The 14,807-nt window shown below is 39.3% G+C and overlaps 1 protein-coding gene across 3 annotated transcripts in view; it reads right to left on the reverse strand.

Moving 5' to 3' along the window:
* Window positions 1-14,807, reverse strand: part of ERAP1 (endoplasmic reticulum aminopeptidase 1) — a 33,449-nt gene that overhangs the window by 6,663 nt on the left and 11,979 nt on the right. For all 3 annotated transcript variants that reach the window (XM_061189464.1, XM_061189465.1, XM_061189466.1), the window contains 12 exons: window positions 14,335-14,455; window positions 13,129-13,283; window positions 12,658-12,771; window positions 11,340-11,471; window positions 8,022-8,153; window positions 7,430-7,501; window positions 5,997-6,151; window positions 4,438-4,517; window positions 3,686-3,869; window positions 2,121-2,277; window positions 1,244-1,428; window positions 386-547 (listed from right to left, as the gene is read on the reverse strand). In XM_061189464.1, the coding sequence (XP_061045447.1) occupies window positions 386-547; window positions 1,244-1,428; window positions 2,121-2,277; window positions 3,686-3,869; window positions 4,438-4,517; window positions 5,997-6,151; window positions 7,430-7,501; window positions 8,022-8,153; window positions 11,340-11,471; window positions 12,658-12,771; window positions 13,129-13,283; window positions 14,335-14,455 (1,649 nt within the window). The remainder of the gene's footprint in view (window positions 1-385; window positions 548-1,243; window positions 1,429-2,120; window positions 2,278-3,685; window positions 3,870-4,437; window positions 4,518-5,996; window positions 6,152-7,429; window positions 7,502-8,021; window positions 8,154-11,339; window positions 11,472-12,657; window positions 12,772-13,128; window positions 13,284-14,334; window positions 14,456-14,807) is intronic.

Raw genomic sequence — 14,807 nt, forward strand, 5'->3', positions numbered from 1 at the left:
AAGACACAAAAGATAAATAGGTTACCAGAGCCCTGAGAAACTCCCTATAGCTACATAATAATAAAAACTAACATTTATATAGTGTTTGCAATACCAATTCTCATATATTCTCTCATTTGCTCACAAAAGTAGCTAAGATAGGTATATCCGGTGTATATTTCTAAATGTGTTATTTTAAAGATACACAAATACATACTCCTTTAAATATTTTTCCTGACACCCGCTGCTCCCTAATTATTTACCGTACACATTAGATGTGTGCCCTCTTGCATAAATGTTCCCAGCAGGAAACGCAGCTCCTGGCCAAGAGGACAAAAACAGATGCCAGAAGGATCTGATCTAATTTAATTCCTCTTGGCTACATGAACATGAATGAATTACTTACCACTGAAGCTTTTCTTTATTGTGGGTAACACAGAGAGCAAATTCAATTTGGTTTTTCTCAGTACTGGACAATGACGATTGATATTTACTATAAAGAAAATCCCATCCTTCTGGGTTCTGGGCCCCTACAGCAAACACTGCCAAGGTCACATCGCTGGGCAGGCTGTGGAAAAGAACACACCCGGGGAGAGGCTGAGATGAAGGAAGTGCGTTTGCATGCACGAGAGAGACAGATTATGAAACGATAAACTGGACCCACAATCAGAGAAGCATGCCTGGAAATATAAACAAAAATAACCTCTTTCCTTCAGTAACACTTTAGGAAAGAAGCAAGAGAAAGTAACTGAAATTAGGTTTTAAGTAGCCTTCTCAAAAATACATTGTGAAATGCCACTTCTATAAATACCTACATTTCTAACATACTTTAAGGATGCTGAGTGACTTAATAGGTGGTCACTTTTCAAGTCAAAAGAAGGAAATTCAAATTAGACTTAAAATGTAGTCCATGAACAAAAGTCAGGAATCCAATAGGACCACCCATTTGTAAGCACCTCTATAAATAGAAGCACGTATATTGTTGGCTTAGTATTTCCTGGATAGGACTTAAGCCCCAAGTCTAAAAGGACTTAATCCCTGCCGCCCGCCTCCCCGTTAACCAAACCCCCGGCCTCCTGTCAGGAACTTAAAACAGAAAGTTGAGCAATGCATAGATAAGTCTAAAAAAAAAATTATTTTCCCAAAAAGGACAGCAGGGGAGACTTGTCTATACTTGTTTTTTCTCCCAACATTTAGCGAGGATGGTGGAACAAATAAAAGATACCCCTTATCTGAACAAACTGGTTGTTCGAAAAAAACAGACCTCAAATTCCCATTGGCTTCCTGCCACTGTCTGAAATAGCCTTCTGCCTTCTGCACACAGGGCTGGTACTTGCACACACAGGCCAGTAGGAGCAGCTGACTCCGCAACATTCGCTCTGAGATGGAGCCCTCATCCGTCCAGGTCTGCTTATCAATGAGGTCCCTCAGCAGCCCGATGAGAAAGGCCTGTGGGAAAGGCACACGTGTCACCAGCCCTGTCCCCAGTCATCTCGTGGTTTATATAATCCAGTACACCCTCAGGGGATGGGGATTATTTTTTAAAGCTTAGTCCAATTCATATTTCCAAAACCGTGCAGTTGTTTATATTTAATTATAAAAGGGGTCAAAAGCAAGAAATGATGAATGATTTCAGGATTTGTGTAACAATCTTTTATAAATATATCCTTAACTACTTAAAATCAGGATGAACTGCCACTTTCAAAGCAAACTAAAAGAGACAGTTGATATGACTAAATTTTGAGAGCAAATTATACAAGATGTCATCACATTTTGCCAAAAGTAGCAATTTTGTGCCTCTTGCTTAAGTACCTGAGTCCCAGAAAATCTTAATAGCAACCATCACAATACAGAAGTAAAGTGACATAAACAATTAGCCAAATGAGGGAATGACAAATCTGTGAAACTTAAGAACAGAATCTAACAGTGCCATGCCTATTTTTAGTGCCAAAATAAAACCAAAGTCTTCATTGGTCAACCTAAATACTGAGGTAATTGTGATTTTCTTTAAAATATATCAAGATATATATAAGATACATATATTATATACATAATATACACCATGATAAGAACTCTTTTCCACACCTACACCAAAGCAAACCAGTTATCTAAAAACTATTCAACTTATTTCAGGCTTTTACCTTGAACTGAGTTTCCACTTCATTCACATCTCTTTTCTCCATTAACTTATACATAGGTATCAGTTCATTCAAACCTTGGAACACTGGCATGATTTCAGTTTCATGTTTCAAGTACAAGCTTAAATCCAAGGCTTTTTCAATGGATAGCTTTCCAATGCTGGTCAAGAGACACCAGGGTTAGCAGTTTAAAAGAAAATCCAGGAAATCAACTATTTGTTTCAAAAGTTATTTGAACAACCTTCCAGCAAAATATTCAATCGGATATAAATGCTCCCTTATAAATAATGACCTTTATACTAACATCTTTCCTGTCACATACATCACAACATGTGGCATGTTTACACTGTGAAGGAACTTTCTCAAATAATAGAGCTAGGGTTAACTAGCTCTATGAGTTGTGGTTAAGATGCAATGGGAACAGGTCAGCATCTGTTCCTCTGTGAAACGTCGGACTGTGCTGAACTTGCAGAGTAAAATGGAAAATCTGATCAAAGATCCTTTAGGAAGCCTCACCTGAGACTGCCACTCAGTCACAAGTATGAGTCCCTGGAGTCAACACATCCTCGTCTCCATTTCAAAAAGAAACTGAATATAGATATCAATTCTTCATTATAGAGGGTTGGTGTTAAACATCTTAGTGGTAGGGTGCACGCTCACGTAAATAAACACAAAATCCCCTATGATGTCAGCAGTAATGCGCTATGGAAGGGAATATTTAGGCAGGGCAGAAACAGCTAGATAAGCAACCCCTATCTTTATTCCCCACTGCTTTCTGTCACCTCAAGAGGCCCAGGAAAGGAAGTCCACGACATTTAGAGCAGAGACACGTGGGGCTGAGAATTACAGTATTCCCTCCCACTTGGGTGATTCCCCTTAGACTTCAGTTCTACCTAAATATTGAAGAAGGTTGAGTTGTAGGCTTGGGGACCATTTCCTGAAAAGCCAATGTTATGGGGCAAAAAAAAAAAAAAAAAAAGAGTGAACACTACCCTCACCCACTCAAAGGTCATCTGGTTGGGCCACATTTTATGAGCCATATGCCATAAAGATGCTATGCAGTTCAGCTATCCAGTTTGGGTGGGGTGGGAGTGGGGCGTGTGGATCTCTCTCCTTTAGTCTGAGAGATGTAATGCCGACAACTTGGGCCTGGGCCACTTGGTCTTCTACGAAGGCTTCAGGATTGTCAGAGACCCAGCGGGGAGAGACCTGATCTGTTACAGCAGGGCCAGAAAAAGCTGCAGGACTAGGCTTTAGGGACCAGGCAAGGGGCTTCTCCAGGATGTTGGTCTCCTGGTTTTCTACACTTTTGCCTCAGTCTGACCCGAGTCGTTCATGATAAAGATTAAAATACAGATTCCTTACTTTACCTTACTCAGCGGACGCAGATAAGAGGTTAATCCTAAGACTAAAAGCAACCTTGAATTGTTAGAAGAACTTAGGAGAAACACCCTTCAACGTCTTATTAGCAATCACTTTCATCTTTAGAAATCAAGGATCTGATTATCATCAAGGATGATAACAGCAGCTTGCAGAAACAAACCAAGACTGTGAGGAGCTTGTATTACCTGACAAGCTGAAATGCACTGTTAATGAGACTGGCCCGATCACTACTGCTGATCGCCGTGTGTGTTCCTTTTAAAAGGCCAGTCAAAGAATCCCATCCATCATCCTCATAATGCACTATGTAATAGCCATTCATTCCAACATTAAATTTGATCCATTCCACCTCTTCTGGGAGGATGAGCACATCTAGAGCAAATAAAATAAATCATAGCTCCATTTTCCCTCTTGACTGGAGAAAGCTTTTCTGATCAGAGACTGGACAAGGAAATTAAAGGCGAGTTTAATACTGAACAATTTTAATACTGAAATGAGTTTCATATTGAACACATTCCTTTTAGAAACCAGAAAACAGCATCCCAATAGACAAAAGCCAATACTAGTTTTAGACACTCATTTTGTGAGATTTATAGACCTATGAGAAGAATGCCATGTTTCAGGCCATATGTATGATATAATCCAGCAATGTTAAAGTAAGGGGAAATTTTCCCAAGTATCTCTTCTCCTCAGCATTACATAACTCAACTGTTTTAATCCCTATCTGGCAAGATACTGTCCTTCTTCTTTTGCAACCAGACAGTATTTTCAAACCTATATTCTTCACTAGAAATTGAGTCACAGATCTGCTTAAGATAAAGGCAGACCTGATCCTTTTTGTTTTAACCAAGATAAATAGCAAAGAAAACTTATTATCTAAATCCTACACATTTCCACAGTTCCTTCTTGAAGAAAGCTAGTTAGTTCCACAACAAATTACCTGTTCTTGTCTTCAGCAAAAATCGCTGGACTGAGTCTGAGTTGCTGGTAATGAATGTCAATGGGACATGCCACAGGTACCTACAAGAAAGGAGGATGGATTTGTTCATTTGCTGATTCACTGCAACAAGCAGTTCTTAAATCACCTACCATGCTCCAGGCACTGGCTCATTTAAAGAAGGATGGTACCCAAAACTGCTACAGTCAAGAGCTCAAAACATCCCCAGCCCATTTTCCAGCTTTGTAGGAGTGGCCAGCTTGGGCACTATTCATTCTTCTTGGACTCCTTGAATAGAGCTAGGAATTTGGGCTCAAGTGAGCCCTGACAGCCTTCGCAGTGATTGCCTAAAGGGATCTCAGGGTGCCTAACTTTAAAAATGTGACCACTAGTAATGGCAGAAATTGACAGCATGTGCCTTCTAAATCATATACTCGGAAGAACACAGCATCACTTCTGTGGAATTCCTGCCAAGGATGCATAAGATGAATCTGATCGTGAAGAAACAGCAGAAAACTCAAATTAAAGGACATTCTCTAAAATAGCTAGCCTGTACTCTTCAAAAATATCAAGGTCAAGAAAGACAAACTGAGGAACTGTTTCAGAAAAAAAGAACTAAAGAGTTGTGAACAGTAATACAATGTGATCCTATACAAAATCCTGAACCAGGTTTCTTTCTTTTGCTATAAAGATATTATTAGGACCACTGAGGAAAGTTGAATAAGGTTGATACATTTGATAATAGTATTTATCAAGTTCACTTCATAATTTTGATAAAGGTACTGTGGTTATATAAATGAATTCTCTTGTTTTTTAGGAAATGCTACACTGAAGTATTTCAGGGTAAAGAGGAAATCATGTCTCCAACTTACCCTCAGACAGTTAAAAAATATATATATGCCATATATACATAGAAAGAAATAAAGATCATATTTTTTGGAATTGTTTGATATTTTAGGTTATACGGAGAAAGAGAAAACAAACGTGGTAAAGAGTTAACACATATCTGGGCAAAGAATATATGGAATTCTTTGCTCTCTCCTTATGTTTCCTCCATAGGTCTGAAATTATTTCAAAATAAAAAATTGTTTAAATAGTGTCCATCCAGGGTCAGTCAAGTTGCAGTGTCTCATTTCCAGTGATGTCCTCTGTAGTGTTAAGCTGACAAACAGGTTCTGGGATCTAACTCAGACTTGCAAAGAAGAGAATGGAGTCTCTTGTATTTCCCAGAAATCACCTAAATGTTTATGTCCTTAGCTCCAACCCAAATGCCAGGCACTACTGTAATTAAGTGGCAAATGCTTATACTGGAGTTGATTTCAAGCCAGTAACTGGAAATTACCATCATCTCTAACTACAAACCATGAGAATGTTAAAATAATTATATATCAGCTTCATCCTTTTGAATAGATGGTGGTGTATAAGTCAAATTCATAGGATATATAGATTTGATTAAAATATTTTAGCAACAAAGATAAGTGCACTATTTCAAAAATAAGGGTTCACCCTACAAGACAGATGTTGCCTAGGCAACAAAATGAGTTTCTCTCTGTGAACGTTACCCAGTTTCTGGGGCGTCGTCCGGGCCTTTCACGTAGTGCTCTTGCTTCATGTGTACGTTCCTCCCTCTCACTGTGATGGTTATCAGGGGAAAGCCCTTCTGAAGCGTCCAGGTGTTCATCATGGTTTTCACATCAAGGCCTTCCTGTCGCCAGTGCTGGTTTATAAGAAAAAGGCAGATGCGTGACCCACTTGGACCCAACTCTAGGAAAAGAAAGAACCCAAGCTTGCGCTCATAGGGTTGCAACCAGTGAAGCTCTTCCGCGTCCCTTCCCCTGCTCCCTTCCCCCCGTCTCCAGCCACTGCATGCCCATTAAAGCACTGACTGTTTACTTTTCATTCTCTTCCTGTACACATAGATGTCTTGAGAACAGGTACCACGCCTGGTTCTCCTGGGCAGACCTTAGGCTTGGCACCAGGCACAAAGCAGGAGTGTGAATGAATGCAGGGGGAGAAGGGACAGAAAGTGGCCACGTGTTCAACACCTACATAACGATGCTGGCTCTCAGACAAGCAAGGTGGGGAAAACATGTTCCATCAAGAGCCTGTACTTCCCAAGCGATAACACCGACATGACTCACACTTAACAGATAGCCGGGAACTCAAACAAGGATCTATTCTTTGATGCTAAAAGTTTTCAAAAAATATTTAAGAGCTAACAAAAGGATAAAATGTACTACAGGACACATCTAGTAACTACTGAATAAAGCTGTTTCTAAAGGCAAAAAAGCCAAGAAAATAAAAATCTGGTGGATAAAATCCTGTTGAATCTCCAGACTCACCCTCAGCTACCTATGAAAATACTCCACAAGGCCAGATAGACAGAGACTCAGACTGTTTTGTGATTCAGGTGTTATGAATTCTTTATAGTTTAGCAGTTAAAGACATGAGTTAGATCTAAATTCAAATCCCCACTCCACAATTTACTAATCATATGCCTTTGGATTTCATATTCCCATCTGTAAAAATAGGGATAACAGTACTCGCTCATAGGCTTATTGTGAAGAGTAAAGCAGATAATACACATAAGTGCTTCAAACGTGCCTGACACATAGTAAGTGCTCAAGAATGCTCACTGCCATCATATGTTTTTTCACAAATGAAGAGCTATGGAAATGATTGACATGGCCTGACGGATACAGTCCTGATCTACCACAGAAACATGTCATAAATCCACTGCTTTACAGAGAGTGAAGCTGAAGAAATTAGTATCAGTGAGATGTGTTACCAAAGAAGCCTGGACAACTCTCTTGCGTAGATAGATTTAAGAAAAATTGTGGAAGGCTGTCAGTCTGGTATAGTTTAAATGCAGCCTTATCTATAGAGAGACTGATATGGTCACGGACCTCGGAAAGTTCGGCACAGAGCTATGCTTCAAAGAAAACGGAGTAAAAGAATGTGCTTCGGGGGAACACGTACAGATGTAAAAACTTACCGAAGATGAAGATGAATGTTCACCTCTAGAACAAAATCCATCCATCCGTTGTGTGACATCTGTAGGGCAAATCTAAAAAACAAAAATAAACACATCACTCAGTTCTGTAAAAAACACTCATGATTCTTCTCAGAGGGGTTAATGTGGTGCAGAACAAAAACAAAACAAGATAACAGGTCTGGGCTTCCCTGGTGGCGCAGTGGTTAAGAATCCGCCTGCCAATGCAGGGAACACGGGTTCGAGCCCTGGTCCAGGAGGATCCCACATGCGGCGGAGCAACTAAGCCCGTGCGCCACAACTGCTGAGCCTGCGCTCTAGAGCCCTTGAGCCACAACTACTGGGCCCGTGTGCCACAACTACTGAAGCCCGTGTGCCCTAGAGCCCGTGCTCCGCAACAAGAGAAGCCACAGCAGTGAGAAGCCCGCTCACCGCAACGAAGAGTGGCCCCTGCTCGCCGCAACTAGAGAAGGCCCGTGCACAGCAACGAAGACCCAAAGCAGCCAAAAATAAATAAATAAATAAATAAATTTATTAAAAATAAAGATAATAAGCCTGTCAATCCCAAACACAGAGATACAGAAAACATACTCACACTTGCCATACTATTCCAAAGGTCCTCGCTTTTTGTGTTTTTATAGCTATACTTCTGCAGATACTTTACAATACCACTTTTAAATGCATCGGCACCAAGATAATCCCTTAGCATATTCAGAATACAGGCTCCCTGAAAAGACAACGTAAATAACTGTTAGCTGTAGTTTGCCTCCATCTAATCTACCCTCACACTATTTTGGAGTCACTCTTTAAAATGCAGATACAGTAACCTTTTTAGTGTCTAGCAATTCGTGGAACAATTAGAGAACGTGGGTTAAACCTGGACCTGTCGAGGCAGGGGATCAACATGACTGTTTATGCTTTTAGTCCCCTGGAACCGTTTTCTATCAGTAACCAAGCCTCCCCATCATCTGCGAGCTTCCATTATTCACAGGTGAGTGGACAACATACAGACTAAAACTGAACTTGAATCACCACGTGTCTCTCCTACTGCCGCTCTGGGGCGGGAGTGGGGAGGGGTAGAAGCAAAGGTGAGTAACAGGTGAGGAATCTTGGAGCCCAGGCAGGCTTCAGCAAAGACAACTGGCAGGGCAAGAGGAACAATGAGAAAGGGAGCAAGAGAATTCCTAAATACTCTGCATTCCCGTGATAAGAGCTCTTCTCCCCTCCACTCCCATTCTTGTAGATCATGGGTCACAAGCTCAAATGCCTCCAGTGGTCAGACAGGTGACAAACAAGGGAAGTAGTCCAAGGATAAGAAAAATGTTCTTTTACGTTCTTTGTTTCCCCCTGAACTTTGCATACAACTAACCACCAAGGACTCTTCCTTCCTTCCTCCTTCCCTCTCTCTCAACACACCACCCTCTTTCAAGTCTTCTTTTCCTAAGAAATCATGATTCCCTCTTCCGAGAAAGCCCTTTCTACGTTCTTTACTTCCTGAAAAGCCCCAATTCATCTTTTTTTTTTTTATTAATTTTTACTGGAGTATGGTTGCTTTACAATGTTGTGTTAGCCTCCACTGCACAGCCCAATTCATCTTTAAGACATAACTCAAAATCTTCTTTTCCGGGAAAATTTCTTAGGTCCCCCCTAGGCAGAGGTAGTCTCTCTCTGGTTCTAGGGGATCATGGAGTCACTAGATAGGCAAAGCCCAGGTCTCTGAATGTCTACATGGTGTGCATATTCCTGCCAACAGGACTGGTGTTTTTTTTGAGGTATAATTGACATATAACATTAGTTTCAGGTGTACAACATGAATCAATACTTGTATATATTGCAAAATGATCACCACAATACACCTTGTTAACATCCATCATTACACAGTTACAAATTTTTTTCTTGTGAGGAGGACTTTTAAGATCTACTTTTAGCAACTTCTGAATACACAATACAATGTTATTAACTATAGTCGCCATGCTGTACATTATATCCCTATGATGTATTTTATAACCTGGAAGTTTGTACCTTTTGACCTCCTTCACTCATTTCACCTACCACCACCCCTCGCCCCTGGCAACCACCAATCTATGAGCTCATTTTTTGTGTGTTTGTTTTTACATTTAACATATAAGTGAGATCATACAGGATTTGTCTTTCTGACTTATTTCACTTAGCATAATGCCCTCAAGATCCATCCATGTTGTCCCAAGTGCCAAGATTTCCTTTTTTATGGCTGAATATTCCACTGTGGAATGGTCACTTATGGAAACAATTATCTTGGCTATTGTAAATAACGCTGCCTGGAACGTGGGAGTGCACATAACTCTTTAAGCTAGTGTTTTTTGTTTTCTTTGACTAAATACCCAAAAGTAGAATTGCTGGATATGATAGCTTTATTTTTTAATATTTTGTTTTCCATAATGTTTTCCACAGTGGCTGGACCAATTTACATTCCCACCACAGTGCACGAGGGTTCCCTTTTCTCCACATCCTTGCCAACACTTGCTATTTGTCTTTATGAGACGAGCCATTCTGACCAGCGTGAGGGGATGTCTCATCGTGTTTTGATTTGCATTTCCCCAATGATTAGTGATGTTGAGCACCTTATCATCTACCTATTGGCCATCTGTTTGTCTTTGGAAAAGTTTCTATTCAGTTCTTCTGCTCCTTTTAAAATCAGATTGTTTTCTTTAGTCATTGAGTTGTATGAGTTCTTTATATATTTTGGATATTACCCCTTGTCAGACATATGGTTTGCAAGTACTTTCTCCCATTCAGTAGGCTGCCTTTTCATTTTGTTGTTTTTTTGTGCAGACGGCTTTTAATTTGATGTAGTCCCACTTGGTTTTTGCTTTCTTTGCTTATGCTCTTATACTTTTGGTGTCATATACCAAAAAAATCACTGCTAAGACCCATGTCAAGAAGCTTTTTCTCTCAGTTTTTATGAGTATTATGGTTTCCAGTCTTAACATTTAAGTCTTTAATTCATTTCAAGTTAGTTTTCATGAGTGGTGTAAGACAGTGGTACGGTTTCATTCTTTTGCATGTGGTGTTGGGAGAACTAAATGACCATTTTTTTAAGAGACTCTCCATTCCCCATTGTATATTCTCAGGTCCTTTGTCATAAATTAACCATATATGCATGGGTTGATTTCTGGGCTCTATTCTGTTCCATTGATCTATGTGTGTGTTTATATGTCTGTTTTATGTCTGCTTTTATCTCCTCTGCACTATTGATGGAAACATGCAAACAAGAAATACTTTTCCATTTGTTACACATAAAACAGCCAAGCATAATGATAAATGACACATTCTCTGCCTTGGTGAGGATAACAGAAATGGTTGGGAATGGAAGGGAAAGTGGAAAAGCAGAACTCTGATCTCATAAAGGAGCCATGACTTAGCTCCAGTCTATGTTGCTAAGGGAAATACAGGCCTGGTATGACCAGAATCCTTTTTCCCTCCAATAGAAGCCAGAAATCTGGATTTTTATATAAAATCTCCCAATTATTATATGTTGGCAACAATTTCCAATTCTTTTATTAAACACATTGTGCAGGACAACTGTTTTTGAAGGCACCAAAAGCTATACAAGGGCAGAGGCTTTTGCCTGGTACAAAGTTGATGCTCGATCAAGACCTATTTATTGAAGGATAAATAAAAAGCTTCTGTAGGCCATGAATATTCAACTTAAGACAGTAAATGAACTGCCCACAATATAATCTTTAGGATTTTAAGTCAAACTTCAAGTTAGGCCTAAAAGAGTTAACTCTGGGCAGCGTGGGTGAGAAGAGAAGGAATTCAATCTGGGCTAGTCCTTATGAAGGGAAAGTCACCCCAAAACCCTGTCTATAACCTCTCCACCCCACATTTGTAAGTGTAGGGTCCAAACTGTACCCTTAAAATACATTTTTACCTTTTCATAAGAAACTTCATCAAATATCTCCCGAATCTGAGTAGGATTCTCCACAGGTGTGGACACAGGGTGTGAGGAGTTTAACGCATCTACCTCCATAGCATTAAAACACTTATCAAGGAAATAATCTTCCTATTGAGACACAAAAAAAGACAACATCACCAATGATTTACATTTACTTGAAAAAAATACGAAATGAGGATGGTCTGACCTGGGATAATAGGTTTACACTCTAAATTTCTAATCTAACCTATTCCATATTTATAGAATTTACAAAATTAAATAGAATTACTATCTTCTAAAGAACAGACAAGAAACAGTGGTCTTAGATCAACACTGAAATTTTTGTTTAAATACTTATCACCTTAGAATAAAGAAAATTTCCTATTAAAAAGAAAAACATTATGCCTACAGTCCAACAGTGCCAAAATGAGAAACTAAAATGTATAGTGATTTAAGTATCTCCAATCATCATCTATACTATTTTAAAGCAAAGAAATTTAGCTTTAAAACCATGTAGTGGAAGAAAAAGTAATGAAAAACAAATCCCAACTATAACCTGATTAGGGCATACTACCCAATAGAATAATATCCATACATAATCATTTTTATTATTAAAGACTATGTGGAAACAGGACAATATTTATGATCCACTGTAGTGTAATAATTACATGTACATTATAACTACATATAAGTTATGTGTATTGGAAGATGAAAATGGGATATGAATATGTACAAATAAAAATTATAACATAAAGGATTGTTTTTACATAAAGTTTCTTTTTAATTTTACTGCATTTGATTTTCACAAGTTAAACACATGATTTTTAAAATCAACACGTAGAAGTTCCAAAGCATTAAGTTTGTGACCCATGAGTCTAGGTTCTTATACAATCAAATGTACAATTACCTTAAACATAACTCATTTCATTTGGCAAGTAGGACCCTATTGAAATAGCAGCAATCTGTACCTAATACTTCTTCAGTGAGCAACCTGAAGGCTGGGGAAGTGATATGAAACAGACAGGTTGTCATTATTTCTATTTCTTTGATATTAAGGGAGGACAGAATTTAATACTAACTTCATAACAATCATAGATTTGGAAATAAGCAATTGAGTTTGGAAATAAACCTTTGCAATATATCTTTAAAGTTCACTAGCATTTTGGAAACCTGATTCATATTTAAACTCCCAGGGAAGTTATCAATCTTTCTATGAATTCCATAATCCAACATCAGTAAGTATTTTCCAGCAACATTAAACAACACAACAGATTGACCTAAAATGTAAAAAAAAAAGTAGGTAAATACAACTTACAACTTTCAGTTCTGGATGAGTCACACTGACAGACACGAACTCCATAAACTTGGCAAATCCCTCATTTAGCCACAGATCATTCCACCATTCCATAGTGACGAGGTTCCCAAACCACTGAAAGGAAAACATTACTCAGGTTATTCACAGATTTCTATGGAAACTAGATTATCTACGTGGCCATAAAGGTCAGACATTCAGAAGGAAATATATTTTATATGTGTAAGGTCAGTATATGAATGTTAACATATTTATAAAGCTAATATTTCTTTCAAAGTAAAAAGAAAAACTTTGCAATGTGTATTATAAAACATGGTACCTAATGCTTTAAAGAAATAATTTTTTCTTCCAGGGAAAAAGACATAGTAAAAATGAATTGGTAGAATTCATACAACAGTATGAATAGCCTATATCCCAGAAAAGCAATATAGATATAGTTGACATTTTTTTGAAAGTGTGATTGAGCTTATATACCTGGTGGGCGAGTTCATGGGACACAGTCATCGTGATGCCAAGCTTACTTGATGCAGAAGACTTTTCAGCATCAAACAGTAGAGAAGATTCCCTGTATGTTGTCAGTCCCCAGTTTTCCATAGCACCAGACTGAAAGTCAGGAATAGCAGCAAGATCTTGGGAAGGAAACAGAAATGTCTTACCAATCTCAAGCTACATGTTGCCCAAACACACTAACTTTCAGAGTGGATGGGTGTAGGGATCAAAGAAAAACTACGTGGCTCACGCAGAATCATGGATTATTCTAGACTGAAAAACCTTTCACAATAAAGAAAAAGGACTCAGTGACTCATACAGAGTTACTTTGCTGCTGCAAGACAAAGTCAGGCTTGGGTTTCAGACCTTCTGACTCCATTTCTAATTCTCTGACAAGGTGCTTGGGGACTAGACAATTTTAACAATTGTCTCAATAATCCACTCGACCATGGATGCCCAAGACTCCCATACACCTAAAAACTCAAACACACAGTAGTTTTAAGGGCTCATGTAAGAAAGAAAATGCAGATTTTCTTATGCTCTATCAATGAATTCATTCGAAAAATTCATTGAGTACTCTATGTTCCTACCAAATGTGTGCCAATCAGGAAAAAATGCAGCCTCTGTCCTTTGCTATCTGCCCAATAATGTAGTTGTCCTTGTCTTTAAAGTCAGAAGGCAAGGACTTCCCTGGTGGCGCAGTGGTTAAGAATCCACCTGCCAATGCAGAGGACACGGGTTCAAGCCCTGGTCTGGGAAGATCCCACATGCCACGGAGCACCTAAGCCCATGCACCACGACTACTGAGCCTGCGCTCTAGAGCCTGCGAGCCACAACTACTGAAGCCCGCACACCTAGAGCCTGTGCTCCGCAACAAGAAAAGCCACCGCAATGAGAAGCCCTGCGCACCATAACGAGGAGTAGCCCCCGCTCACTGCAACTAAAGAAAGCCTGCGCATAGCAACGAAGACCCAACGCAGCCAAAAATAAATAAATAAATTTATTTAAAAAAAATTAAAATTTAAAGTCAGAAGGCAAAATTATCTCCACGTCATGTGCCTCAGGAACCTGCCAGGTTTTAATGACTTGAGGCCCTGCCGAGCTGAGGAGGGAGATGCCAATTAGCAGGATATAATCTACTGCTGGGGTCAGTAAATGCCACACTTTGTAACATCTGTGCCAAATCTATACCTTGTTTGGATAAGGGATATGGAATGCTGAAATAATCCTCATAAAATTCTAGAAGAGTCACCGCGGCATCCAGTGCATAATCTGCCTGATTTATCTTGTCTGGAACAGCATATACGGAAACCTGAAGAGAAAGGTATACGAAAGTTATCCAAATGCCACAGTGGCTTCTCTAGAAGACTGACATTAACAGCTTCATATTGTGGGATATGGTTGCCAATATTAAGTTCTGTTTCTTATATTAATGCTGACTGTTCCTGATCAACCCCCCTTCTGAAAACTACAACAAACGCTGGATAACAAATACAAACATGTCTTTTTAAATGTTTACATGAGATAGTGAAAAAGTAAAGCTGACTTAGTTGCCAAAAATGAAGGGACCGTAGAACCCTGAGAAGTCAGCAGAGCACTGCAGCCAGCTTTTGCCCTGAGGACACTGGCCTAGTACAGATGGCCTTGAGCTTGGGTTTTCACGG

The sequence above is a fragment of the Eubalaena glacialis genome, chromosome 4 (genome assembly GCF_028564815.1).
Source record: "Eubalaena glacialis isolate mEubGla1 chromosome 4, mEubGla1.1.hap2.+ XY, whole genome shotgun sequence".
Classification (NCBI taxonomy): domain Eukaryota; kingdom Metazoa; phylum Chordata; class Mammalia; order Artiodactyla; family Balaenidae; genus Eubalaena; species Eubalaena glacialis.